Consider the following 27511-nt stretch of genomic DNA (forward strand, 5'->3'; position numbering starts at 1 on the left):
TTTTGCACTTGAAGCATTTTTTTCCCCTGCCATCGTCCCCTCCCACCCCCCATTTGCTTGGTGGCAGTATAGTTCACACCAAGCTGCCCTGGTGATGAAACCTTCTCATGGCAGGGGTTCCTTATGTATGAGCCCCTAATCCAGCTAATCCTGATGGCAACAAAATCAGGAAAGTGGTCCCCCCCCCCCCCCGTCCCCCCCCCCGTCCCCGTCCCCGTCCCCCCCCCCCCCCCCCCCCCCCCCCCGTGATGGACGTCTCCCCATACAGATGGAGAGAGGAGGATTGGAGTGGGAGAGAAGTTGGGCCATCTTGGTGTTCCCCAGGGGCGGGACTCACATGTCCTCTCCTCCATGCTGCTCAAGTAGGAGGCCAGTGAAAAGAGCCAGGGCGGAACAATGGCAGGAGGACTGTTGGAACCCAGAGGAGAGGTGATGCCAGCCCGGCAGAAGCTGGGAGAAGGGAGCTGGGGGTAATGTGACACACCAGCCTGCGTGCTGTGCTAGAGAGAGCCCGCTGCCTTGCAAGCGTGTGGGTCTCGTTATTGTTGGCTTGTTTTCTGCTTTTATTTTTTTAATGAAGACTTTAGGAATCCTTCAGTAAAACCTCCAAACTTGATAACAACATGCTCTTTGGTCCCTGGGTTCCGCTTCCTGGTCCAGCATTGCCTGTGAGGGACCCCGCTGCTGTGTGTCAGACGCTTCTGGGCTTGCTTAGCTCCCGCAGAAAAGGACAGGCTGGGTCTGCACCTGCTTGCTGGGAGCGCCGGAGCATTCAGGTGAAATCGTGGTAGGACCTGGGACAGTTCACAGCTGCGCAGGTAGACGGGGAGGGATAGAGCAGAGCTCTCCTCTGTTGTGTCTTGTGTGTAGCCAGGAACACCCACGGGCCCGCAGCCTGTGACTTCACGGGGCCTGTCTGAGATGGGGTTGACTGCAGCCCTCACTTGCACAGCAAGTGACCAATGGAGAATGGGCCTCCTGACAGATGCAGTGTCATCTTGGAGCGGGTGGCCCTGTAAGAAATACTGGAGGGTTGGGGGGACGGTGGCAGGCAGCAGGTCTAGTTGGGGCAGAGTGCTGGGGTGACCTGATCGTGTGCGACAGAGCGAGCGGGCGGCTTCAGGGAAGGCCATTCAGAGGAAGCAGCCCTCGCTGTAACAGATGGCACCACAAACAGCTGGTGGTGGTGTGGGGGGCTTACAGTAGGCCGCATGCTCCAAATCAGCCTACAGCTACTTCCCCGCAACCCCCCCCCCCCCACTGTCTCTGGGGAGGGGTAGGATGTTTCCTGCTCTTGTCTTGTTTGTGTGGTTTTCACCTCACCGGGCTCCCTTCGTGAAGGCAAATTCCCTTTGGGGGATCTGATTCTAGCATTTTCCCATGGCAACACCCAAGGGCACAATCCCACAAGGAGAAAAACAGCCCAGAAGCTTAAGCAGCAGTTGGCTAGTCATGAATAAAAGAGATGGGTGCAAGAGTGACTAAAACTCACAGCCCAGGAGTTTTCAGCCAATTGCTCAAATTTCTGAATCTTCCATTTTTTTCCATTGGTAAAGCCGGCGTTAATAATTTTGCAGTTGCATCCTTTCAGAGGTTTGTACTTTTTTCACCCTCACAATAACTAATCACAACATTGAAAGAAGGACCTGAAGTAACTAAGGGGGGGGGGGGGGAATCTCTCTAGCATCTGTTAGATAATTCATGGGATTAATCAAATGCAAATGCTACGCTTGCATATACACAGACCCCATTTTCCTAATTGGACTCTGAGTGGGTACTTTTCAGGCTGAAAGGGTCATTTGTTTTGACTGATTGACTTTTTGAGGCTTTGGGGAGAATTAATATCTTATACAGATGACTGCCTGTTCCCAAGGCTCTGTATTGAGGCTGCTCATTCATTTATGCATCCGACACACTGAGTGTGTGCTGTGAGCCTGGTGCGCAGAGGTGAGTGGGCAGCGGACAGTGTCACCCTGAAAAGACTTGGAATTTAGTGGGAAAAACACTTCGGTTGGTCCCTTAGATTATCTTTTTGTGGATCACAATAAGCTTTTGCGAAAAGCTTTTTGCTTGAATGCCATAGGCGTGTATATAGCTCTGTGCAAAAGGCTGGGCTGCAGAATTATACAGCAGGAGAACATCATGGGGGGCAAGGGGTGGGGGTCGTCTCTTGTCTGCCATGGGTTGGAATGGCAGCTCTGGCCCAGCCTATGGACCTGTGCATGGAATGGTTTCTCACCTGCGCTGGCCCTTCTCCTGCGAAAGCCATACTTGGTTTGATCTGGGGAGGAACGGATCAGCAGCGCCTCATCAAAAACTTCTTTGCAGAAGTGATGCTCCTTACCTCACCTCTTTCAAAGAATTGGTTTAAGCCTCAGATTTCTGGAGGAAAAGATGCGGAATTTGCAGGTAAAGAGGCTTAGGGCTGCTTGTTCTCCGCAACCCCTCATCTCTCTGCCCCTTTGGGGACCAGAAAGAAAACGGGGCCTGTCCACTGCCTGCCACCCATGGAGCTCCCTACTGACAAAACTATCTCCTGACTGGCAGTGAAAAATTTGGATGCAACATTGTTGTCCTTCAAAGACTGATTATTTGTCCGCGTAATACTTTAATGCATTATAAAAGCTCCAGCTGGTATATGGGATTTGGTGCTCCAAGACTCATAGTCTCAGCTGGTGCTCAGAAGCCACGAGGCTTGCAGGGCAGTTGGACTTGGGATTAAAGGGTGGGTTCTGCCTCCTTTTAGCTGTGTAGCTCTGGGCCAGTCACCGAACTCTGCAGCTATGTTTTCTCCTCTGTAAAGTAAGGGTACTGATACATGCCCTGTGATAAATGAACAAATGGACGGAGACCTGCTGAGCTATGGGTTCCGGTGTCGGTCTTAGGAGGTTAGTAGTAGCAGTTTTATCCCATTTTCACAGAGGATACTGCGGCTCACCTGCATCAGGGGCTTGTCCATATCTCAGTGCTGCAAGTGGCAGCGTGGGATGGAGAACCCAGGTCTCCTGATATCCGTTCTCATGGTCTGTCCAGTTCATCTTGTCCCAACTTGATGGGGGATTGGCATCGAGCAAAATATTTATAAATAAGTAAATAATGAGTGTGAAAGGGCTTTGCCAGTGGAAAGCACCACACTGTTATAAAGGTGGTTTTGTGTCCTAGCATCCTGAGGTAACATTTTCTCTGAGTCTTGTGCAGAGAGGTTGGTTGTTATTTTACTGTTAAAGTTGTTGTGGGCAGGAGAAGGAAAAGAATATGAGGGCTTCAGTATATGATCAAGATGGCACGTTATTTTTGCATTGAGCTTGTTTTTAATTCAGATCGCTACCAAGTAGCTTTCATATTTATTTTTGTTTGTCATGTGGAAGTCTTTAATTATACATGTTCATTGCAGCAATATTAAGAAATAGAGGTAAACCTCCAAAAGGGAAGCAGTGGAAGATTATCCATCAGAGCCGCTGACATGGCTGTCAGTATCCCTACGTCTACCTCACAGATAGTGGAGCTTACGGTTCATTCTGCTCAGTAGTCAAAAATGACTGTGCAGTATTTCATGAACATTCAGTTATTTAGAAAATAAGAAAGAGGGACTTTGACCTTGAAACTGGCAAAGAGAAGGAAGAAAACCGTGTCCCCCTAGATCACAGCTGCAACTTCAGACACTTGAAATGGGGTCTGTGGGGCTTCCTGAGAGCCAAGCCTCACACCGGCGCATGACAAGGAAGCCAGCAAGTTAAAGAACAGCTCTGGTTGTCACTCCGCTGTGATTTAGAGTAGCGAGTCAGGCGAGTCCATAAAATTGCTGTCCACAGGGGTTTCTGTTTCTGGTGGCTTGTCCAGAGCGCCTTAGGTGAACACTGCTGTAAGACCACGCGAGTGCCATGCGGTGTGTGACACTGGTACACCCAGTGCAGCCAAGTGAATGGCATCGTTGTGGTGTCACCAGGCTCCTTTCTCTCCCTGGAGAAGCCACACCTGAGGGTGTTGTAGTTGCTGGTTCCTCTGCCCAGAGCAGTTACCCCAGCTCTTCGAAGTTATTTCCTTTTAGGTCTCCCCTGGCTGCTCCATTAGAAGTGGTCTTGCCCTGACCCACCTCCCAGTCACTCACTTGTCGTGCCATGAAAGATCTTACTGGTTTGCTTGTCTGTTGCCTGTTTGGCTTTACTGCCAGCGAGCCTTTTGGATCAGAGAACACGTTGGTCTCATCAACCATGGCACCCCACAGCTTAGCACGCACCCCCAAATGCACCCAGCAGGGTGAATGAATTGGGTTACAACCATCTGTCAAGTAAAGTGGACGTTAGCTAAGCTTTTTAAAAAGTACTGAATAGTTTTGCAAAAACATTCGTATGTGGTTAAATACAAGATGACATGTTACGTGTATCATGGCTGTGTATCATGTAAAAATAAGAATTTAACAATACTCAAAAGTAAGATACAGCATAGGTGGCTGAGGAAATTTAGAATTCAGCGTCTTTCAACTCGATGATAATCTTGGTCCCCCTATGATAACAGTCCTGTTCTGGTTGACACTGGTTGTCACATTAGCAAATATTCGTACTTATTACTAGAACAAAGAGATGGAAGAGCAAAGAGATTGAAATGTTTCAATGGCAGAGACCTGAAAATATACACTTTCTATATGTGTTTGTTAAAATATACATCTTAAAACATCTAAAAAGGTGACATTATGGAGCCACTGGTACCTTTTTTAATATCTTGTAGGAAACAGCATCATGTCTGAAAACCCCTGTGATAAAATAATTGGTCCATTATGAGGTTGGTCTGGAAGAGTGCAATCCAAGTTCTCAGCTGCAGGAACCTTGCATCTGATTTTTCTTGTGTGTACTCATCCCTTGGGTCATCCCTTTCCTTGTTGGTTATAGTTACAGGCAGCTGCTCTGCTAAGGTTTGGGAGGGGCAGCAGGGGGGCGGGTGTCTGTGTCTCCTGTTGTTTGTTTTTACCTCATGGTCTTAATTCACCTGAAGTTTTCAGCTTCGGTGAAGGTGAAAGGAAGTGTGACTTTTTGTAAGCAGAATGAGAAATCTCGTTCTAGCCAAGGTTTGAGGAGGCAGGTGGAAATATATTATAAATGATTTATAGGTGTGGGGCATCGATGTCATAGCAGTCAGAATAAAGGAAGAGGTTGAACTTCTTTTTCAAAAAGGCTATTTGGAGCTCCTTGGAGGGCAGCTCTAGCTTTTCAGAAGTGACCTCTGAGCTAATAATTGGCTTTTTAGCCTTAAACAGCCTTTCTGTCTCTACAGAAGGTGGATTGAGTGTTATTCAGCTCACTTGTTAATTGGTTGAAGTAAAGCATTGTGATTTCTGCCAAAAGGAGCCAGACCCTGCCTGCAGGCAGCTTTAGTGGGGCATCCTGAATAGGCCTGTGGTATTACGTAAATTCATCCTCCTTTGCAAGTTGTTTCCCAAGTTTTCCTTAGATTTTTCTTGAACTTCAAATTGATTGCAAGGTCCTCCCTAATTCCCCAGGGCATTTGTCAAAGTTTTCTCCTGGAGGAGTCTTAATACTTTCTGTAACCTACTGATAATTTCCGTCTCTTCCCCTCCCCCCTTCCTCTCCTCCCCGCCCCCTTCCTTGCGTCTCTCTGACTGACACACTGACATTCATTTCGGCCCCACCTCACGGAGTTCCCAGGTAGCCTGAGCCGTGTGTGTGAACCTGGGCAAATGACCCTGCCAGGCTGTGAGTCCGGACTCGCTTTCCTAATGGGGGCGTTACTTGCTTTTTAGCCTGCCCCTTGTTTATAAAATATGCCAGGACAACTAAACAAGCCACTGTTCCCAGTACTTATTTACTTGCCCAAACCAAATGTTTATGTCCGTGAATATTAAACTTGACAAAGGATTCCGCCCCTGGGAAAGCTGCAGTGATCACTGGGGCCCTTCCTGCACAATAGCGGAAGGCCTTCTTCTCAGCAGCCGTGCACTATCGGCTCCTAGGACCGATCAGACTCTGTGAGCCCTGCAGTGTGTGTGCAGAGAACTCAAGGATTCTCTGCTGCCCTTCCAGCCCCTCAACGTCACTGAAAGGGATCAAAACCCCCTCCATGCCTTCACCTCCCTCTCCCCTTCACACCATACCTGCCAGCCACGTGCAGCATTCTGAGCTGGGCTTGTTCTAAAACCATGCTTGAAATACAGCCTTAGGACCTGAGGAAGGAAGAAGACAAAAACCAGTTTGCAGCAACAACGTCACGGGTGCCTGAGGTACCTCGTTGCGCTGGCTTCTAGCATGGCCAGCCTGCTGGAGAGCCAGGTTGGTGCGGGGGCCGGTTCTGAGTCACCTGGGAACTCCTGGAACACGGGCTGCCCGCCTCCAGGCAGCTCAGAACCTGGCACCTGTGTTTCCTGGATGCTGACCCGGTGAGTCTGATAGAACCAGGTTCCAGGGCCTTCCAATGACAGCGCGGCTGCGGCTGATACATTTGGTCCCTCTCCAATGGGATTTCCCCGTGTGCATCTGATATGAATCCCATTATTCATCTTCTCCTGGCAGGTTTTGTGCTGAAAACATGTTTGTCACCTTTTCTTGTTTCTTTTTCCACAAGGAGAAACATTGCCTTGTTACTTTTGCTAGATTATTTAGGAGAAAAGTGTAAATTGAAGCCATTTATCTTGAAATGTGCTGGAGTGGCATATTTATACAAGTGAAAGAAATTGCAACAGAGGTATTTGGTCTGGTCTGCAAGGAAAAGGTGTCTCAAGTTTTCCTGCCCCTCCCCCCTTTCTACATACATTAGTTAAAAGGTGTACAAAGCACGAATGCACTAGGTTTGTGTGTGTGGAAGGCAGGGCAGTCGTTAATGGGTTTTGTGAGTATTTTTTATGTTTATTATCAGCAAAGTTAACAATATCGATAACAATAATACGAATGTTACTCCTTAAATATCAGTCATACATTTTCTTGACCAGAGTGTATTTATCATGTATCCTGCGTTTCTTAGTGAGATAACACATGGATTGTGAATTTGTGGGGATTTTGCTGTTCTAATTGAAACCTGTACATGTTTGTCAGTTGGTGGACGAGTCAGTCGCGAATTAAATTATACTCGCCAGAAGATTGGAGAAGAGGCTATGTTTAATCCTCAGCTCATGATTCAGACCCCGAAAGAAGAAGGTACCAACGTTCTGACCACAGAAGCGCTCCGCCAGCACCTGGACTCGGCGCTCAAGGCCAGCCGGGTCCACGTGTATATGTATAACAGGTGAGCTGGTGGAAGGGAAGGGGCTGCTGCCTAAGGCCCTTTGTTTTAGTAAATAAGGTTGCCCTGGAAAGACACCTGGGTGTTAGTTCAAATAGTTTTGTAATGTATTGGCTTTTTAAAAATCGTGATTTGTTTCCAGAGTTTAGTCGTCAAATACATTACGTTATATTGTATTTTCAGTAAGTATCTTGTCAGTATACCCAAATGAGTAGGATCCTGCAAGCCGCCATTTGGGTGGCTATAGACCTATTCTGTAGATGTTTCATTACTTAAGATGTTTTTAGAACAGTTAGATGCTGCATTGTCTTTGGTCAACTTTCAAGGAATAAGAATACTTACTACTTTGTGTTCACTGTAGATATTGGCAGTTGTTGGTATGTGTCACAAAGCACATAGGAAGTTCAGCCATTATGGTGACTTCCTGCTGCCTGGTAGGTGGAATAAGGTGGACTCACACACAGCTTTACAAAATATTACCCTTTAGCTTCATAGCTATTGTAAAAACGCTGTGGGTATAGTAAACGCATAGGAAGAATTCTGCAGCAAACAAAACTAACAGCACTTTTTCTTATTTGTCTAAACTGAGTTATTCAGGGCAGGGACCATATCTTGTCCATTCTTGTACAGCGTGTAGATAAGGGCAGACAACTGGAGTTTGGTGATAGACCAACTGCCTGAATTGATTAATTTAAACTGGATCTTCTCCCTGATCTGTTGAGATAGCTAAACCCCATTTCCAAGGGACCACTGAATTGACGTTTAGTAGATAACTCCGTCCTACCCCCGTAGACTTTCATCATCTCTTAACTTAGTGGTTGGCAAGTATGATTTATTTTTCACAGGGGAGGTGAGGAAGTGGCAATGTGGACATACTCGTGACCAGAGAGAATTAGGGAGAGAATAAAATGAAAATCTGCATTTGTCCCTGCTGTAACGTCCACTCTGGACTTAACTGGATCGGCTGTAAGACCCATCTAGCTGGAGACAGGATCTAGGGCCCAGCAAGACCTGGGACAAGTCACACATCTTGGGCTAATCTGTAAACTAATTTATGATCACGTTTGCTCTGTTACTGGCAGGAGGTTCCCAGAACAAGACCAGGTATATGTGCATATGAAAGGGCTTTGGAAAATGTGAGGAGGTGCTGTAGCACTTTGTCAGGCAGACTTGGCAGGAGAGCACATCCTCGTTCTTACCGGCACAGCCCTCCCCGTCTGTCAGGAGTGCTGTGGGGGAAGCAACTAAACTACCCAGTGCACTTTTGCAAAGTTTGCAAGTGGAAATGGGTGTTCCAGGGCCCCCTGGATGCGTTCTTAATATAACGGGAACCTACCTTGAGGGGGCTTGTCACTTACATAAGGAGAAGATGTGAGCATCTGTACTATGAAATTACACTCAAACTGAGAGGGAACCCAAGAGCTTTTATGCATTGGAATGAACTTCGAAGAACGCCTAGTTCAACCTATCTAATTTTTTAGGTGAGAAAATTGGGAATTAGATTGTCTAACTAGACAATGTTTTTTTCTAATGCACAGCCATACCCTTCTAAAGCAAGTGTAAATAAGAGTTCATTGATCACGTGATAATAAAACAAGTGTAAATAAGAGTTAATTGCTCAAGTGATAATAAGTGAGAACCTACTCATGCTAGATAGTCTGTGTAGATGCTATGTGGAATTAAAATATAAACATATACATAGGTGGGTGGGTGGGTGGATAACTCGGGTCCTGCTCTCAGGAGCAGACAGTCTAGTTAAGGAGAAGAAAGACATCAGTACAGGTAAGACATCAGCACACACAGAGCTAGTCCCCTGCAGGCCCCACTGCAGGCGCTCCAGGTGTCCGGCAGAGATCCGACCAGTCAGTGCTCTAGCATTCAAGAGGAAGGGGTCATTTAATTGCCCTGGATAAAGAACACTTAGCAAGAAGGTGGCATTTTAGTGGGGTGCTGAGGGATGGATGAGCAGGTTCTGCAGGAAAGAGGGCAAAGTCCAGAACACTCCTTTGGGTGACCAATACAATTGTGCAGTTTGGAGGGAGTTCTTTATTTTCAGTTTTTCTTCTCTTGGATTTTCCATCCCACCGTTTCCAAATGGCCTTTTTTCAAGTTACACTTAATCTCCCTAAAGGTGTGGGCTTTATATACGAGTATAGCACTCTAGTAGGGATAACAGAACTCTATAGCAATACATAGATGAAAGATAAAAGAGGTATTGTTGATCAGTGTATTTACTATCATTTCTATAGGACAAGAAGGGGACTGTAAAGTGGGAAATTGATCTACCTGGCAGTGTTCACAGCATTCATGGTTAACAGCGGGAAAGTTCATTTTGAACACTCTCTGTTAATAAGTACATTATCTGCCAGTAAAAATAAGCCGGTAATGTTTTCTCACCTGAATATATGTTAATACATTACAAACCTTACTGATTTAGTCCGCACTTATTTTGAATTTGTGACAATTCAACTCTGAATTATCTGCCCTGAAGTTGTTTAATGTATGTAGAGAAGCAGATTAATGGTGTAAACAAGATTATTGGGAGAACACTTAAGGAAACAAGACTTCTCAAGCACTTTGGTAGCATTCATTTACATAAACACCCCACACGTTAATTACAACTAAGTATTATCTATTCATTAAAGCAAGCTTGTTGGGTCTCTACTTGGCAAAAGTTCTGCTCAATTTGACAGGTACTTAAAAGTGATCAAAACCGCAGTTCTTTCTATATATGTTCTATAATTCTAACTTTGTACTGATTTCTTTTGTTACAATGAGAAATTGTTTTCTCTACTCTTTAATAGGCAGTGGAAATTGGAACATTTGTGTTACAAATCTGGAGAACTTATCACAGAAACAGGTTACATGGATCAGGTATACTTTCTTTTTGTTTGCAAAAAGAATTCTCAAAAATTCTCAAAAACACGCCGGTGGTTATGTGTTAGCCTAATGCATGGCCTGTTCTTTTTAACTTTGACAGATAATAGAATATCTTTACCCTTGTTTAATTATTACACCTTTGGACTGCTTCTGGGAAGGGGCCAAATTACAGCCTGGGACAGCATACCTACTGTAAGTGTATGATCTTATTTTCCGTTGTCTGATTTCTAAGCTCTAGAATAGTTTCTGATGTTACTTTACCATTGTTTATTCTATTTCAGTTTTGAACACGAAATAAAAACATTGAAATTCCATGCACATTTTTTTGAGTGAATAGTTGGGGGAGATGGGACTTAAGCAGAATATTTTTTCTCTTTTCAAAAAAAAGTTCTGTAGGCATCATTAAATTTCATTCACTTTTACCAGCCCATTTATATGCAAATAAAATGCAAATGATTTTGGAGTATGTGTGATTTTTAACTCTTTAAAATGTTTGCAGTCTTGCAGACCAGGCACTCAATCAAGTTGGTTTAGCTTATCTTTTAAGGAGAGAATTTATTAGTGGGTACACGTCAGAACTAAATATTTTGAGTTAAAGTTCAAGATCTTCCTGTGAAGCAAAATGCTAATCTTCCTTTGGATCACATTAATGACATTTAAGGGGGAAATCTGTTATCTTTGAAGGCCCTGGTAGGGGATGCTTCACAGTTTAGCAGTTGGATATTATATACACAGCATCATTTAAAGAATAATTGTTAATCAGTGTCGACATTTTCAGTTAATTATGCAAGAGTTAGTGCTTGGGTTATTGTTTCTGCCCTAGCTTGCACCTATCTGCAAAAGCAATTTGCAGTGGCCATACTCTGACCTTCAGTGTACAGTTTTAGATGGGAAATAAGGGGTTTTGTGTTTTCTGGTTGGGAGATTCTGAATAATGACTTCAGCCTGGTTAAGCAGCTACAGTGTGGTTTGAACCACATAACAGGCAGCCAAAAGCCTTTCTGGTCTGTCAACAGCACAAATTCAAAAGTGAGTGTGGGGGGAAGTGGCCTTGATGATGGCTGTGATGGCAGAGGCAGCAGGGGGCTTCTGGGGTTGACTGCCAGGCTGTCAGAGAGCACTCATAAGTATGGGATTATTACAGGTAATGGAGATCAAATATTTGGATTGATGACATTTACAAAGCATTTCTTAGGCTGGCAAGTGCTAATTTGACATTTTGATTCCCTCTTTGTTTTTTTTGGGTTTTTTTTTTTGGTCTTAATTTTCAATCTCAGTCTTCTGCTTAGAGGCACCCACTGGCTAATTTTGGTTTTGGGTATTAAATACAATAGATCAGCCAGTAAAGAGTCTTTGTACCTTCATTCATTTATCAGCTCTCTGCTTGCCATCTTCATTCATGAATTGTTTTCCTGGCTTAGGTTTGCATGCAGATAGACCGGAAAGGAGCATTTTTTTTTTTTCAATGCCACTGCCCCAGAGTGGCAGCATTACCAAAAGCCTTGTGCAATTGGATGCAGTATGTGCAATATATGTAGTCCTGTTACTTTACTAAGGGTGTGGAAGCCTCTTTTCATTGTCTTGCCTCCTAATTTTTTTCACAGAGGTAAGGCTCCTTTGCAGTGGACAAACTTTGACCCTTTGGAATTCCTAGAAGAGTTAAAGAAAATAAACTATCAAGTGGACAGCTGGGAGGAAATGCTGAATAAGGCGGAAGTTGGTCATGGTTACATGGACCGGCCCTGCCTCAATCCGGCTGATCCAGACTGCCCCGCCACAGCCCCCAACAAAAATACAACCAAAGTGAGTACAGGCAGTAAGTCTTCTTAGGACGGGCAGAGCGAAAAATTTGATATTTCCCCCCATTCTTTGTTCTGTTATTTTCATTTTTAAGGTTTCATTCTCCGCTATTTGTGGTTTTTTGTGGTTTTTTTTTTTGTCTGTGGAACTAAGTTTGTTTATAGAGCGAAATTTTGCTGTAAGATTTGCCATACGCCTCTCATTAGCCTTGATTTTAATGTTCTCTCTGAAACAAACAAGCCCCGAATGCACTGGATTTTAACAAGACATGTGACCTGCCTGCTAATTCCCGTAATTATGTAGCTGTCTTTCTATTTTAGCCTCTTGATATGGCCCTTGTTTTGAATGGTGGATGTCATGGGTTATCCAGGAAGTATATGCACTGGCAGGAGGAGCTGATTGTGGGTGGCGCCATCAAGAACAGCACTGGGAAGCTTGTCAGGTAATCCGCACACAGAGGGAAAGCCCAGCCATCTTGTTTTTGTCCTGTCCTGAGAAACCACTTCCCTTCTGACATCTGCACGTGTAACTGTATTAATACCTGATAACCTAGCTAGCTGTCTGGTGTAATATTAATAGAATATTAGGAAATATTAGCAGACCAGACCAGCTCAAAAGGCACCGTGTGGGGAATTTTTCGAGAGATGTGTCATTTTCATTGAGACTGTAGTTTGTGACCGTAGGGTGTTAGATCTGCCCATTTTGTAGAAAATTGGGGCAAGTGTAAAGCAAGCAAGAGACATTGGTCATAGCATAAGAGAGTTAAGTGGTATGAGCTAGACTCTGTCATAGCTTATTAAAGGAAAAGACCAGCAAATGACGCTAACCAAGAATTATCCTCTGCACTTGACTCCGCTCCATAAAGTGTCAGGTACTCTGTTTGAGATTTTACCCTCGGGAAGGCGGTCGTCTGGGATTTCTGCACAAGCAAGCGTGCAGGAGTGAGCCAATCATATCTGGTCTAGCTAGCTATCCCTCTACCCTTCCTGTTGCATTGAGTAGAAACAGAAAGGAAATTGCCTATTAATTTAATTTTGGGGCCTATCTGTAAAAGGTTTGTAAGGTTACACCTTTAATATGGTACATCAGTCTATTAAATACAATAACCATCCCGGTCCCATTTTAATGGAAACATGTGCTCATGTAGAAGAGTAGTCTGAGTGCAGGTGAGTGGGGGGCGCTCGTTTGGGATTGGTCGTAGAGCTGCTCCCCTGATCTGTGCCTTCTCACCCTTTCCAACCCCGCGGCAGTGCCCAAGCCTTGCAGACCATGTTTCAGTTAATGACTCCAAAGCAGATGTACGAACACTTCAAGGGATACGAGGATGTGTCGCACATCAACTGGAACGAGGACAAAGCGGCGGCCATCCTGGAGGCCTGGCAGAGGACCTACGTGGAGGTGAGTCTCCGCATGCCGCTGCCCACCTTGCAATCTGGGTACAAGCCCCTTAGTGACTAAATACTTCATTTGAATGATGTTTTAAAACTTTTTTTTCCATTAGAATTTATTTTCAAAACATTGTAATTCTGGGAACGTGGTGGGGAGGATGAAAAGTTTTTTTCACTTTTCTTGATATTGCCCTGATTGGGGTGCCCTGAAACATTTTGAGTAACCACTTGTGAACTCCAGAGCTAAGGCATAATAGTGTTTAAAAAACACTCAGTTAACAAGAAAAGGTGTCTGGAAAACATTAGCAGGCATAGAATCTGTTCACAGCTGCAGTCCCCTTGGTTAGGTCATGTGACAGGAGCTGGCCTTTGTTTCCCAAGCAGTGACCTCTACGGAGCTGCATGTGACCTTTTAAAAGTGGCCAGCAAATGAAGGGGGGAGGAGTGCCCATAAGAATGAGTTGGTTTGGATTAAGGGGGAACTGCTGGAGAGGGGAACACAGCCTTGTAGAGCTCTGGACAGGGGACTGCAGTCTTCCATGTAGAGTAAAGAGCCCAGAGGGACCTTCAGTGGCTGGCTCACCTCAGCACCACTTCTTACTTGATTAGCGGTCACCTTCACTGTCCCAGGCCCAGGGTCATTTAATGTTAGTCCCAGTTCAAACCTGAATCATGTAGAACTCTTTAGAATGCATCAGAAAAAAAGTTGGTTAGGTGGAGGGGACACGCGTCCCCCAACATCTGTGCTGTGGAAGCTCGTTGAAGCTTTCATTCTGTCTGGGACTTTCATGTTGTGACCACAGGTGATTCATCAAAGTGTCGCCCAGAACTCCACGCAGAAGGTGCTTTCCTTCACCACAACCACCCTGGACGACATCCTCAAGTCCTTCTCGGACGTCAGTGTCATCCGAGTGGCCAGTGGCTACCTACTTATGGTAACGATCAATTCAGTTCTCCTGCGGGGTTGGGGGTTTGTTTTGGTTTTTGGTTTTTACCTTTCCATGACGGCTCCTGCTTTTTAACTGCTCTTAACACACATGTGCATCTAAGAGAGCCAGAGAGCTCGGGCTTCATAACAGTTTGAAAAGTGGTTGTGTAAAGCATTTTTTCCCATTTGCAGTTTGCCCACCTTTGACTCGTATCATTTCCTGTGATGTCTGTAATGTAAATTTTTGTTGTTGGGTTTCATAAGTTCTACCTTTTGATTTGGGGTGATGGGTGGGGGAAAACATTAGAATCCTTACACATTCTAATGTTTGGCTTTTGTTTTGTGTCTCCCCCTCCCCCTCCCTCCCCTCCCCACTCCTCCCATTCCCCTTCATTCCTTCACCTGCCCACTCCCACCCCCACCCCCACCCATGGTTCTGCTTGCAGCTTGCCTATGCCTGTTTAACCATGCTGCGCTGGGACTGCTCCAAGTCCCAGGGTGCCGTGGGGCTGGCTGGCGTCCTGTTGGTTGCACTGTCAGTAGCTGCAGGATTGGGCCTGTGCTCATTGATCGGGATTTCCTTTAACGCTGCAACAACTCAGGTACTAAAGGAGCCATCCGTCCACTTTGTTGACCAACATCCCTCCCCGGGCTCCTTTTGTATGGCCTTTCATGTGTCCATGTCACCTAAAGGGTCTTTCAGCCTTTTCCACTAGAATGCCACGTTCTTGGGGGTTGTGTCTGTAAATGGACCACTCCTCCTCGGCAGTGAACAGAAGATCTGAATGGGCTTATTGATTAGTCAAGATGTTTCACTTATCAGTGGAATTTAGATCATTTATTAGAGCAGTGGTTTTCAGACTTCAGTGTGCATTAGGATTACCTGGAGGGGTTGCAAAAACTCGAGATTGCTGGGCTGCACCCCCAGAGATTCTAACTCAGTTGGTCAGGGATGGGGGTGGAGAATTTGCATTTCTAACCAGTTCCCAATGATGCTGGTCCAGGGATCGTGCTTTGAGAATCACTGCTTTAGATGAGTTACAATCCTTCCCATTTATTAACTTAAAAAAAAAAAATCATTGTACATGGAGCTTAGAAATAGAAATGTACAAGATCTACTGTGAGCTAAGACTGCTAGACTTTGGGGATTTAACTAGCGGATAAAACTAAATTCTTTACCATGAGTTAATGTAAGCTGTCCTTTGGGTAGCTACTGGCGGTGCTGGTGACAGTGTTTTAAATAGCCTTAGGATTATCAGAATGGGACCTCACATGTCTAACGCCCTGTCCTCTGTTTTCACTATAGGTTTTGCCATTTCTTGCTCTTGGCGTTGGTGTGGACGATGTTTTCCTTCTGGCACATGCATTTAGCGAAACAGGACAGAATAAAAGAATCCCTTTCGAGGTAATTGAAATACAAAAGAAGAAAACTTTGGGCAAAGCCAAAGCCCCCTCCGTTCCTCAGTATTTGTCCTTTCATTTTTCTCAATCTGGCCCAATAAATAATTTAGTCCCAAGGCAGATGACAGATTACTGGCTCTAAATAAGTAAGTTAGAAGAATCTCAGGAAATGTATTCCAAACTGCACATTTGTCACTTTGTCCTCACCCCACCCCTTTTAAATCATATTAAAAATGTACTTAAATCCTTCTATTGCAGCTTGGTGTTTTGGATGGTACTAACTATGAACATTCATGACTGTGTGAATAGTACTGAAGATGTTTTCAGTGCCTGTGCTGGGGGGAAGGCAGAGACACTCCTCCCTTATCCCCTAATGTCAGCACAGTAAACCGCCAGTTGCCGTGTTTGGCTCGGTGTAGGACTTGTTCACACAGCCTGTGCTCTAAGAGAGCCCTGCCCTTGCAGCTCTCACTCAGCACTGTGGTTTCTCGCCCCCAGGACAGGACCGGGGAGTGCCTGAAGCGCACGGGCGCCAGCGTGGCCCTCACCTCCATCAGCAACGTCACAGCCTTCTTCATGGCTGCACTCATCCCAATTCCTGCTCTGCGGGCCTTCTCCCTCCAGGTGCGTTTCCGGGGATTAAATCTGTGCGCACGGCACTGCCACTGACCATCTCCACCACTGGGCTGGCAGTACCGTGGCCATGAAGTGGCGTAGTATAACAGCATTTGGGACTCTTTCTTCTGGGCAGATGCTTCTTTAAGCAGGAACCCTGACATTCCCTCTAAAAAGGTTCAGGGTCCTTTCCTTCTTTGTAAGCCCATAGCCCAGATGCCCGTGGCCTGGGTATCGTCAGGACCTGGTACCTTATGGACTTGGCCTTGCCTTCATTGTCCAACTGAAATGGTCCCAGGGCCACTCCCTGTGGGACACCAGGAAACCCTACTCCAGATGGCAGGAGTCCTCTGACTCGTCCACAGCACAACCCGCTTCTTGTCCATTCCTGCCTCAAAAGCCCACTACGTTTCTGTGTTCCCTCCTCAAGCATGCCACCCTCTCCGCAGTTCCCTAAAGCAGCCTCAACACAAGGCAGCTGTGTAGAGCAGACCTCACTGACAAGAGGAGGTTGCCGTACAGCCCAAGCGAGGCGACAACTTAAACTTGAATATTAGATGCCACTGTGAGAACGTATGGGCCGTTTTCGCCTGCAGGAGGTTTGTTGGGGCTCTTGCCACCTCCTTTCCTTACTTAGCTTCCACAAACTCTTCCTTTCTCTTTCCTTTTGGTCCCAGACTCCCCTCTCAGGCTGCCCAAGAAAACCCCAAATTCCTCTCCCTGCTTTATGCAGAGCAATTTGACTCCTGCATTGTTCCACTCTCTCCTTCCAAACCAGGCCCTTTCACACTGAGAGGCCATCAAGATATTTTTTTAAACAAAGAGCCAGCTTATGTGAATTGTAAGTACGGAGACTTCTTGAGACTGGGGCTGCAGCCGTGGTCAGTCTGTGCTTGGCCTAAAGCACTGGCATGGCTCTGCAGCTGCCGGAAACCTGCAGGAACCCAGACATCCATCAGGGCAGCAGATAAGGACCACTACTTGGCCACTTTGTGGTCGTCCTATGCCTGAGATGGTTTACGATTTTGATATCTCACGGATGTTATTGAAGTTTTGTGAACTAAATTCGAATTTGAAAGCTTCCACTGTTTTCCAAGACATATTAAAGGAGCAGTGGCATTCCCTTTGTTCATTTCTTTTTCTTTTACAACATGATATGTAATTCATGAGATGGTCAGCTTTTTAAAGGAAACTACTTTTGATGTCACTTTTTAAACTCTTACTCCACTCAGCAGAAATGGACAAATTGTAGATTAGGCTTCTGTTTTTATTTTTGTCAACATAGTTAGTCTTCATATTTGAATTCCATTTTGCTAATTACTGATAAAAGACCTAAGCAACTAACGATCCTACTGTGTCTGGGACAGTACACTTGTTTAATATTTAGTGTCAGATATAACATGAAAAAAGATTCTGTACCAATCATTGCAACTACCAGCTCCCCAAAGAAGAAATACTAAAAAAAAAAAAAAAAAAATTCATTTTTCTTACATATATAAATAGGAAAAGTAAATGAATAAGTGGATGAAGTTAAACCTGAAACTGGGATGGAAGCTCAGGAAAATGGAAAGAGGTCTAACTGCTTAATACTACGGAAGATAATGAAAAGATGGCTGCAGAATTAATTGGTACAGCTGAAGCTTTAGAATGCCGTTTCACATGGGCACGCATCTGCACAGCTCCCTTTGATGTCTTGTTCTTGTTTCATCTGCAGCAGATTCTGGCACTGAGAAGTTGTTCTAGAGTCTCCTAGCAGTGGGACCCTTTCTCCTGCCTCTCTTCTTCCTGCTCACCTTTTCCCTCACTGTTCTTTATCTGCTCTGCCTCACACTCCTTCTTTTCTTCTTGTCCTCTCTCATTTTCTCTCGTCCTCTCTCAGTACACACTGATGATTCATCAAGGCATACTCTCCTTTAATGGTATCCTATGGTGTGGTGGTCTGAAACGCTACATGAGTTTTCCTTACGTCTTTTAGAAAATCCAGTACGCTAAGTTCTCCCAAGGTAAGTACCTGACTGAGATGAAATGAGTACTGTCGGTTTTGCATTTCTATTCCAAGGCTCTGGAGTATCACTTTAGAAAGTTGCTTCTGTGGCTTCCAGGAGTCCTCATTTATTGAAGAATGGCTTCCCATGACACTGGCTCATTCTCTGTCAAAGAAACAAACTCCCCCTCCCCCCAAAAAGAAGAAACTGCAAGAAAAAAAAGAGAATGTACCATGCGTTTGGCAGTAGTTATCAGATATTTTAATGCTTTGAAATGTATTGACAGTCGAAATTGACCATTACGTAGCTTCTCTTACCTTTAGTGAACTGTGTTAAGTTGTGATTTGGGTTATTCACTTGTGTTTGTATTTTCAGGATGCTACAGAGTAAGCATCAAAAGAGAAAGACCCAAAGAGGTTCTATCCAGTAATGAACCTATGTGAATTTAGGAATTTTCCCTGTGGAACTTTTCCAATTTTGTAGCCTTACCAAAATATATAGAATTTTTTCCCACAAAGAAACTGCCCCACACCTCCTTGTCAATCTCCATCCATCTGTCCAAATGCCACCTCTGTACCAGAAAGCATGGCACTGCTGTAATTCTTTGGGAACTGATGATAACTGAATGGTGTTTGTTCTTCAGTGAAACTCCCGGAACAGAATGCCTTATTGTTCCAAATGGCCACAGGCTTGTGATGAGGGCCCCTCTAGGCAGGGCCAGTGCGTCTCTGTGCTCTGCAAGTGTCTCAGTGGGGCCACCATAGATGCTTAGCAGGGAGTGGGACATTTCCTTTAAGCATAGCAATTAGAACTGATTGACAGTGCACAACCCTCTCTGTCATCCTTTCAGATTTCCTCACAATTTCTTAAACTCCCCTTTGCTCCACTTTTCCTTTACTGAGAATTTCTTGCTGTTTGTTTTTACTTATTTGGGCGCACTTTAGGGGGTGTTGGAGTTCTGCTATTTTCTCATCAGAAAAGATCCTCTCTGTGTATGTAATAAGTCATTTGTCAGTGAGTTTAGTTAGATGGGACACTGCTTTGGGGTGCTTCTCTCATTGCTCCATTTCCACCAAGACAGAGCAAGAAAGAGGCCCATCAGACTTGTTCGTTGGATGAGGCTGGAATCAGACACATTCCCCAGCCCCTATGGAAAGTATCGGTGTCTGTCTAGCCTGTGTATGTACACCTGTGTGCTTGTCTTTTCAGTCTCTGCCCTCGTCCTTAGGAACTGTTGTTCAAACCGAGATGCCCAGAGTTTGTCTAAGCATTATGCACCTGAATTCTAGACATGACTAGTAAAGAAAAAGCTGAAAGGATTCGACCCCTAGGATTAAGCTTTCCTGGAAAATCAGACACAGCATCCCTAGCTTGGTCAAGAGTCCTAACCCAGCCTGTGTCCCTCCCCTCAGGAGTTGACCGGATCTAACAGGTCTCAGTCGGGCTGAGGGTTTAGGCATCAGACCTGAGTTTGAATCTCGTTGACTCGGTAACCTCACGCAGGTGACCCTCCTCTGCCCCACCAGGTCTTTATCAGGTGATAGAATATCTGCCTCCTGGTTGCCGTAGGAATTGAATGTATCATCTGTAGCTACCTGATCTCCCGTGGCTCCTCGTTTCTCCTTGCTCGTCCCTGAATAGAGTGTTAAATCCAGCAGTGCCATGTGTGTCCCTCAGACACTGCCTTTTGGCCAGCCCGAGTCCTCTTTTGTCTTCTGCGTCTCCCTGAGGAAGCTTCCCTCCACTGTCCTCACCTCCCCACCCACCCCACATGCACCTCCACCTGTGGAACCCTGTGCATGCTTTTATTATTACATTTATCAGCCCGAATTGTCATCTGTTTAGGGGTCTGGCTATGTCAGTCGCTAAGGGCAGAATTTTGTCTTATTTATCTGTCTGTAGTACCCAGCACAGTGCCCTGGCTTTTCTTTTTCTTTTTTTTCTTTAAATTCTTATTGGGGGAATATTGGGGAACAATATTCCAGGACCCATCAGCTCCAAGGCAAGCCTTTGTTTTCACTCTAGCTGTGGAGGGCACAGCTCACTGGTCCATGTGGGAATGGAACCGGTGACCTTGGAGTTACGAGCACTGCGCTCTAACCACTGAGCCAACTGGCTGCCCCTTGCCTTTTTAAAGTATTTGTATCTTAGATGAATCCTCTAGTCAAAAGAGTGATTTGCTTATTAATATAAGCCCAATTGGACAGGATTTTAAAGTACCTTATTAATGTTAGGGTGGTAAGTGAACACATTCATATATTTTGACTTGATGAGGAATTTCCATGGCAAACTTTTTAAGAAGGGAAGGGTCAGGCCATTTTTCGAAAGAACCTTTTGGTTATTTTTTGGTTTTGTAGACTTAACAAAGAACTAATTATTGAAAGGCATCTCTCCAGAACTCAGGTTTGCAATTTCACCTTGAGCATAAATGCACAATTACTATCCAAAGCGTTTTGCAAAGTTCTCCTCTGATTTTATGTGTCAGTTATAATCAGGTTTTCTTCTCTCACCCTGAGACATGTACCCAATTTAAGAAGGTTTTAGAACTAAACAGTTCTTTGAAAAACCTCACAAGAGGTTTGAATTTTCAAAAAAAAAAAGAAAAAATTCTGGTGATTTCTTGGTTCCTTAGCATTCCAGTTGCACTTTTTTATCGTGCTGCTTCTCTCCATGCTTTTGTGAACGGGAGAGCTCTTTCAACTGTCTTCTATTGGCTTTCTCCTATTAACAGCCCAATTGTGTAATTTTTACTGGGTCAGCAGGAGATTTGCCAAGGCACCACAGAATCTAGCCTGTGTTTATTCTAGGTTATGGAGTGACTTTTGAATCTGTACTTATTTATTCTGCATACTATAATCACACACAGGAATTTCTTTCTGCTTAACTCTCCTTGACCTTTTATGTTACTGCACTCACACACCCCACAAGCTGCTCCAGAGGCTATTTGGAATGTGCCTATTAAAAACCTCAGGGGATGTGTTTGAAATTTTATTCCATGTTTTAAAGGTGACATTTTGATACACTCGATCTACTTTACATAGACATTTTCTGAGTTTAAAACCAAGGCTACACGAACTCTTAGACATGTTCTGAGAGGGAAACGTTCCTTTTTGTTTTAAATTAAAACATCTCAAGTATCTTCTCTGTTCTGCTTTTGTAGATTTGGTCTGGTTAGGTTGCTAGCAAGACGCCAGTTTAGTTCCTGTATTTGTACCTTACAGGTTCATGGGATTATTAGCCATGGAAAGGACCGGAATGATGGGGGCTGGTCCAGTCAAAGTGTCTCTTAATGATGAAAGAGAAGCAAAGCGATGAGAGACTTTAACATCTATTTCAAGTTTAAACAGTTCAGTAGGAAAGTGAAAGAATAATGTTTAAAATATCTTTATTTTCAAAGCAATCCTCTGACTGGGAGGAGACATATCGGTGACCTATACTTTTTTTGTTTTATTCCCCTGTCCCCAGGCGGCTGTAGTAGTGGTGTTCAATTTTGCTATGGTTCTACTCATTTTTCCTGCAATTCTCAGCATGGATCTGTATCGACGTGAGGACAGGAGATTGGATATTTTCTGCTGTTTTACAAGGTACATTTTCTGGCTGCGGTGGCCCTTATTTGTTGGTGCAGAGTGGTAGTGTTTTGAGAACGCTGTAGTCCGTGGACTTGGAAGGAAATGCACTTAACAGGCCTTGTACCTGTGATGGAGGTAGGGGAGAAAATGGACAGAGGTTACTTCCTTGGGGGGCATGGCAGAATTACTGGGGTTCTCTGTACCCCTAAGCGAAACATTCTCACAGACTTGAGGTGGTGATACACGTGGTTATTTCTATCATGAACTGTCATTGCTCATTGTTGGGAGTGTCATATCTGTGCATAAGAGCAGAGCAAAGGTTCAAAACTACCCACCTGGAATAAATACAGCCCTTGGGGTGTTTTTTTGTGTGTGTGTGGTTTTGCTAGTTTGTTTGTTTTAAGGAATTATGCTTTGAAGGGGTTCATCAGCATGGAACTTGATTTTGTAAGCCAAATTCAGGGTCAGCCATCCATTTGACCTCCTTTGACTTACTCATGTCTGTGTCCGGATAGAGAATTCAGGTGATATTTGCGGAGTTCAGTGGTATGCCGTTTCTCTCCTAAATCAGAGCTGTGAAACATGGGTATTATCAGTCACTGACCAAAATGACAGCACCCTTCCCTGTTTCACGGCGACACGTTTATTTCCCACTCTTTCAGCCCCTGCGTTGGCAGGGTAATTCAGGTGGAGCCCCAGGCCTACTCGGAGACGCACGCTAGCGCCCGCTGCAGCCCTCCGCCACCCTACAGCAGCCACAGCTTCGCCCATGAGACCCAGATCACCATGCAGTCGACCGTGCAGCTCCGCACGGAGTACGACCCGCACACGCACGTATACTACACCACTGCCGAGCCACGCTCCGAGATCTCCGTGCAGCCCGTCACACTGACGCAAGACACGCTCAGCTGCCAGAGCCCTGAGAGCACCAGTTCCACGAGGGACCTGCTGTCCCAGTTCTCCGACTCCAGCCTGCACTGCCTTGAGCCCCCTTGTACCAAGTGGACGCTCTCCTCGTTTGCCGAGAGGCACTATGCTCCTTTCCTCTTGAAACCAAAAGCCAAGGTAATGTACCCAAGCAGAACGCTCTTCCTGTCTCCATGTAGGGAGAGAACTGGCTCCTTGGGAATAATCAGGTGGGATCTACTTCATGCCTCCTAAAGAGTTGGTCCATTGGGAGCGGAGGACCCTTTCAGTGAGCCCGCCTTCTATGGGAGTGAATCTATGCAGCAAGTGTTTCTATGAGTTTAGATCAACTCTTTACATTTTAAATATTGTATTCTTCTGGAGGTTGTTTAACATTTGATGACTATGATTTTTATGGTTTTCCCTCTGGGAGAACGACCCCTCCGTGCTGCGTCAGGACCAGTGTGGAGGTAAAAGCGAGGCATAAACCAAACAGCAGCTTCTTTTTGTCAAGAGAGAGTGAGTTACGTCCGTCAGTCTGACCTCGAGCCTCTTCTTCTGTTGCAGGTCGTGGTGATCCTCCTTTTCCTGGGCTTGCTGGGAGTCAGCCTTTATGGGACCACCCGAGTTCGCGATGGGCTGGACCTTACAGACATTGTGCCTCGGGAAACCAGAGAATATGACTTTATTGCTGCACAGTTCAAATACTTTTCTTTCTACAACATGTACATAGTCACCCAGAAAGCAGACTACCCGAATATCCAGCACTTACTTTACGACCTTCACAAGAGCTTCAGTAATGTGAAGTACGTCATGTTGGAGGAAAATAAACAGCTTCCCAAAATGTGGCTACACTACTTCAGAGACTGGCTTCAAGGTAAGATGCTGCGAGAGGGTGCTCGTCCTTTGTAAGCATTCACCGTTTGGTCTTTGGTGTGTTCAGCTCCCACAAGTCCCATTTGTTCACTTTATTCAAGTGTTAGATTATAATGGAACACTGGCATGTTTCATGGACTTCTAAGTCATGCTTAAAGTTCTTCTTATGTAGACTAGTTTTGGGGCAGCCTCCTCCAAAACTGGCTTTTTACCTCTAAAACAATGCCAACAATTCATCAGGTGATTCAGGAACTCCGGTAAGAATTTATGAGTGCACATTAAGAAATGGGAAAGCATGTTATAAAATACGGAGCTGGATAATTCCAGTGCTCTTTTTGAGAGGATGGTGGCTAGTTTGGTGACTAAGTGAAAGAAAGTGTTGATGGAATTTCTAGGCTGGTTCACTGCCAAATTACATCATACTACAACCACTAAATTTTTTATCATTGGTGAATATAATTTAAAATTCCATATTTTGACCATCTTTTGTTTTTGCTTAAAATGCCATGAAGTAAACTTAAAATGCTTAATCACATCTCACAGTATTTTATAAATAATCAAATCCTGCTTTAAAATGCCTTTTTAGCTTCTTACCTTGCTCTTCGAAACGTTTCTAGGAACGAGAGTAGTCAGCTGGAGAAAAAAAAAGATCGACATTTGCTCCTAACTGCTGACTGAATATGAATGTATTCAGTGATTCCAAGAACATCTGCTCATTTATTCTGTGTTGACACATGCAAAGTGAAGTGGAGAATCATGATAATTATCCACAATTCAAGCAAAATGCTATTACTGAAATATCCAAATAATTATGGTTCCCAACATTTTTTGGATTAAGTTATCCAAATGATGGTCTTAATTTCTCACTTAATTAGACTTGTTTAAACACAGATTTAAGTGCCTTTTTTGGTCTTAAGTCAATACACATGTATGTAAAGATTAAGTAGCCAGTTTGTGAGTTTGAATGACATGGTAAACAACTTGAGTGTGATTAAAAATTGTTCAATACAGTTTCTGGCTTTGACTTGTGTTCCTAGAATTTTGTTCATTATATGATTTGATCTCTTTTTGAGGAAGGCAAAGAGAACTACATGATATTAGTATTATTTCTGACATGCTCGCGAGAGTAACTTGAATTTTTTCCAAGTCTTATTTTTCACAGCGGTTTGGGAAGCGTGATTTTTTGGATAATGTCAAAGAGAACCAGACAGTTGAGAGAGTCCCTGCTTTTCATCCCCCCCCCCCCCCAATTGGCCAAAGACATGCAAATAACTCGCCACAAATGACAAAGAGATCTGCAGTGCACTGCCGCTATCTGAGCAAAGGAGGGTTATTGTAGAATTGACTTCAGCGTCTTCAGCCATTCCTTTGGATGCTCAGTATGGCGTGGTAGGTGGAGCTGGGGAAGGGGGCGGAGGGGTACTGTCTCCAGGCAGTGCAGAGGCTAACTTTTTTATAGCGGATTGTAAATTATCCCTACGCTTCATCCCTCTAAAGACCTGAAACGATGGACTTGAGACTCTTTTTAAAACATTCATTTCAATCATGTTTTGGTTGCTAAGTGGACACATAGGACCCCCCTAGACCCAAGTCCGGGTCCCTGCCTGTCTTAGAATTAACTGCATCTGACTCTTAGGAGGTCCGGCAGAGCGCTCCACACAGAGTGGCCACGCACGGGGACTGTTGGCTGCCTAGAGGTATTTCAGGCCTATTGAGTGGTTCATTTGGTCCTTGAACATTTCCTGCAAGGAAGCAGTTATCCTTGAATCAGCTTTCCTTCTAAACAGTATGTGTGGTTGTTAAGTGATGGGACCCTCATTGGTTTTTTTAATGGAATTACCATTTAAAACCATGTCGCCCCACTGGTCTTTATCAACATTTTGATAGTTTGGGAGGTTTTGAACTCCTAAAAATATAAAATGGCAATATGGAAATTGTCCCACGTGTCATCTTTAAACACATGTAGATAAAGTTGGAAATAAACAGCACCCTGTGCATCAGGTACAAATGGTGTTCATTTATATTTCACACTGGATTATGCAAATAACATTTAAATTAATGTTTTCTTTTTTGGGTCCCCTATCAAACAAAAATTGGCAATTGGGATAGTTAGCTCAGAATTTGTCACCAGGAAATAATTTTTAGTATAAAATATTTAGAATGAGGAAAGTTCTATGAAAACTTTTCATGTTTTGCTGTAAAAGAAATAAAATGTCACGGTTCTTTTCTACAGGGTGCATGTGTTGGAATATAAAATGTTGGCCAGGGGGCAGTGGATGCAAATCGTTGTCCCTTGTTTTGTGCCCAGAATCATATTATGTGTGTCAACCCACTGTTCCTTGAGCTTTTGGTAATTAGTCAGAAAATAATATGCTAATTATAAGGACAACTTCTCCGTAAAGTCAGTGACTATTCCTCGTTCATCTTTGTATTCCAAGTAGAATGTCGCTGGGGCCAGCAGCATGGATGATGAATTGACCTGAATTGCCAGGAAGGTGGACCTCCCAAATTGGATCTTTCTATCTTTGTTTCACTCTAGGGTGTCCCAAAGTTCTTAGTGCACAAGTATCTTAAAACTGCGCGCAGAGTTGTGAGACCCACGGTTTGCCACTAGACATCGTCGGTTCTCAAGTTAATTCTGCTCATCTTACTTGTGTCTTCCACAAATCCTTCCTCCGCACCATAGTGTGTTTGGGGCAATTTAGAGCGTCAGTGGTTCAAGCCAACTCTGGAATCAGGCTGCCTGAGCGGAAGCGCACCTCCAACAGTTGCCTCCTAGTGACCCTCATCCAGTGACTTGACCTTGCCAAGCCTCAGTTTCCTCATCCGTAACATGCGAACACTGGTACTAGCAGGGCCATCTCACAAGGTTGTAGGAATTAAGTGAGGCTTAAATTCCTAAGCATTGGAGTAAAATGCTTAGACAGCCCGGTGTACACTTAGCTCCTTAGAATCAACAGGTCAAGAGGGAAAGGGTTAAAGGACCACAGAAGCCATGACGTGATGAAAATTCTATTATGGTGAGGAAAACAGACCAGGCCTCCTTTTTTAGGGGGTGGGGTTGTTTTTTCCCCTCCTGTTTATTTTTTTCAAAAACAAAAAAAAAGGCTTTAGGTAATAAAGTAACATCTGTTCAATACAGCTTGTGTGCCTGCCTTGCTATGAAAAACAGTCTGTGTGAGCATTGGGGGTGCACCGTCCTGGTGGTCTCCCTGCCTGCCGCCCCTCCACTCTCACCCCCTAACAGGCCCTTTTACCACTGAGCCCGCAGACCTCACCCCCAAATTGTTCATATAAAAACAATGCCCAGAGCAATGTCGGAAGGAAGGTTTAGTTTAAAGGGGGGGGGCAGGGTCCTGTGCTTCTCCGCCCCCCCCCCCTTACTGCAAACCCCAGGAGCTTAACCATTTCCACTAATGGAACGCATTTTGGGGGGATAGGGGGGCCTTTGAAGTCACTCAAGGCATATCGTGAAATGAAATAAACCCTTCTCCTTACTGGCCACGTAGAACCCATGCATGTGCCGCTTGTTCAAAAGATGTGGTTTCCTGAGCTGCTGGGGCTCAGGAGCTCTACTTGGGAGGTGATGTGGGGGAAGTAGGGCAGTGGAAAGAGGGTGGGGGTGTCAGAGGAGAGTGTGTGCACACTGGGATGGCTCAGACCCCAAGGCCAGGTCACCAGGGCCCTGTTTTCTCTTCCACACGCTTATCTCTTTACAGCTGTAGCCAAACCGTCAGGTCTGTAATGATGGTTTTGATTACAGAGGCCAAGCACAGCTGTGTGTGGTGGGCTGGTGGGCTCGCCCATCCCCCAAACCCAGAAAGCTCTTTCCTTTCCCTCCCCGGGCTTGCGGTTTGTCATCTGTTCTCACAGAGCCCCCTTGTATTGGCCTGTGGCTTCCTGTTCTCAATCTGATCCAAATTTACCCTGTGAGGT

General features: G+C 44.7%; 1 protein-coding gene across 5 annotated transcripts in view; it reads left to right on the plus strand.

The window, feature by feature from the left end:
- PTCH1 (patched 1) overlaps positions 1 to 27511 on the plus strand; it is a 68574-nt gene that overhangs the window by 21190 nt on the left and 19873 nt on the right. For 4 of the 5 annotated variants that reach the window (XM_019711985.3, XM_019711991.3, XM_019711990.3 and 1 more), the window contains 13 exons: positions 7041 to 7230; positions 10032 to 10101; positions 10208 to 10299; positions 11712 to 11910; positions 12228 to 12349; positions 13158 to 13305; positions 14099 to 14230; positions 14670 to 14825; positions 15530 to 15628; positions 16123 to 16248; positions 21690 to 21808; positions 22456 to 22858; positions 23267 to 23576. In XM_019711985.3, the coding sequence (XP_019567544.2) occupies positions 7041 to 7230; positions 10032 to 10101; positions 10208 to 10299; positions 11712 to 11910; positions 12228 to 12349; positions 13158 to 13305; positions 14099 to 14230; positions 14670 to 14825; positions 15530 to 15628; positions 16123 to 16248; positions 21690 to 21808; positions 22456 to 22858; positions 23267 to 23576 (2166 nt within the window). The remainder of the gene's footprint in view (positions 1 to 7040; positions 7231 to 10031; positions 10102 to 10207; positions 10300 to 11711; positions 11911 to 12227; positions 12350 to 13157; positions 13306 to 14098; positions 14231 to 14669; positions 14826 to 15529; positions 15629 to 16122; positions 16249 to 21689; positions 21809 to 22455; positions 22859 to 23266; positions 23577 to 27511) is intronic. The other variant, XM_074330254.2, reaches the window with a different exon arrangement.

The sequence above is a fragment of the Rhinolophus sinicus genome, chromosome 16 (genome assembly GCF_057876585.1).
Source record: "Rhinolophus sinicus isolate RSI-liver-muscle chromosome 16, RSI-T2T, whole genome shotgun sequence".
Lineage (NCBI taxonomy): Eukaryota > Metazoa > Chordata > Mammalia > Chiroptera > Rhinolophidae > Rhinolophus > Rhinolophus sinicus.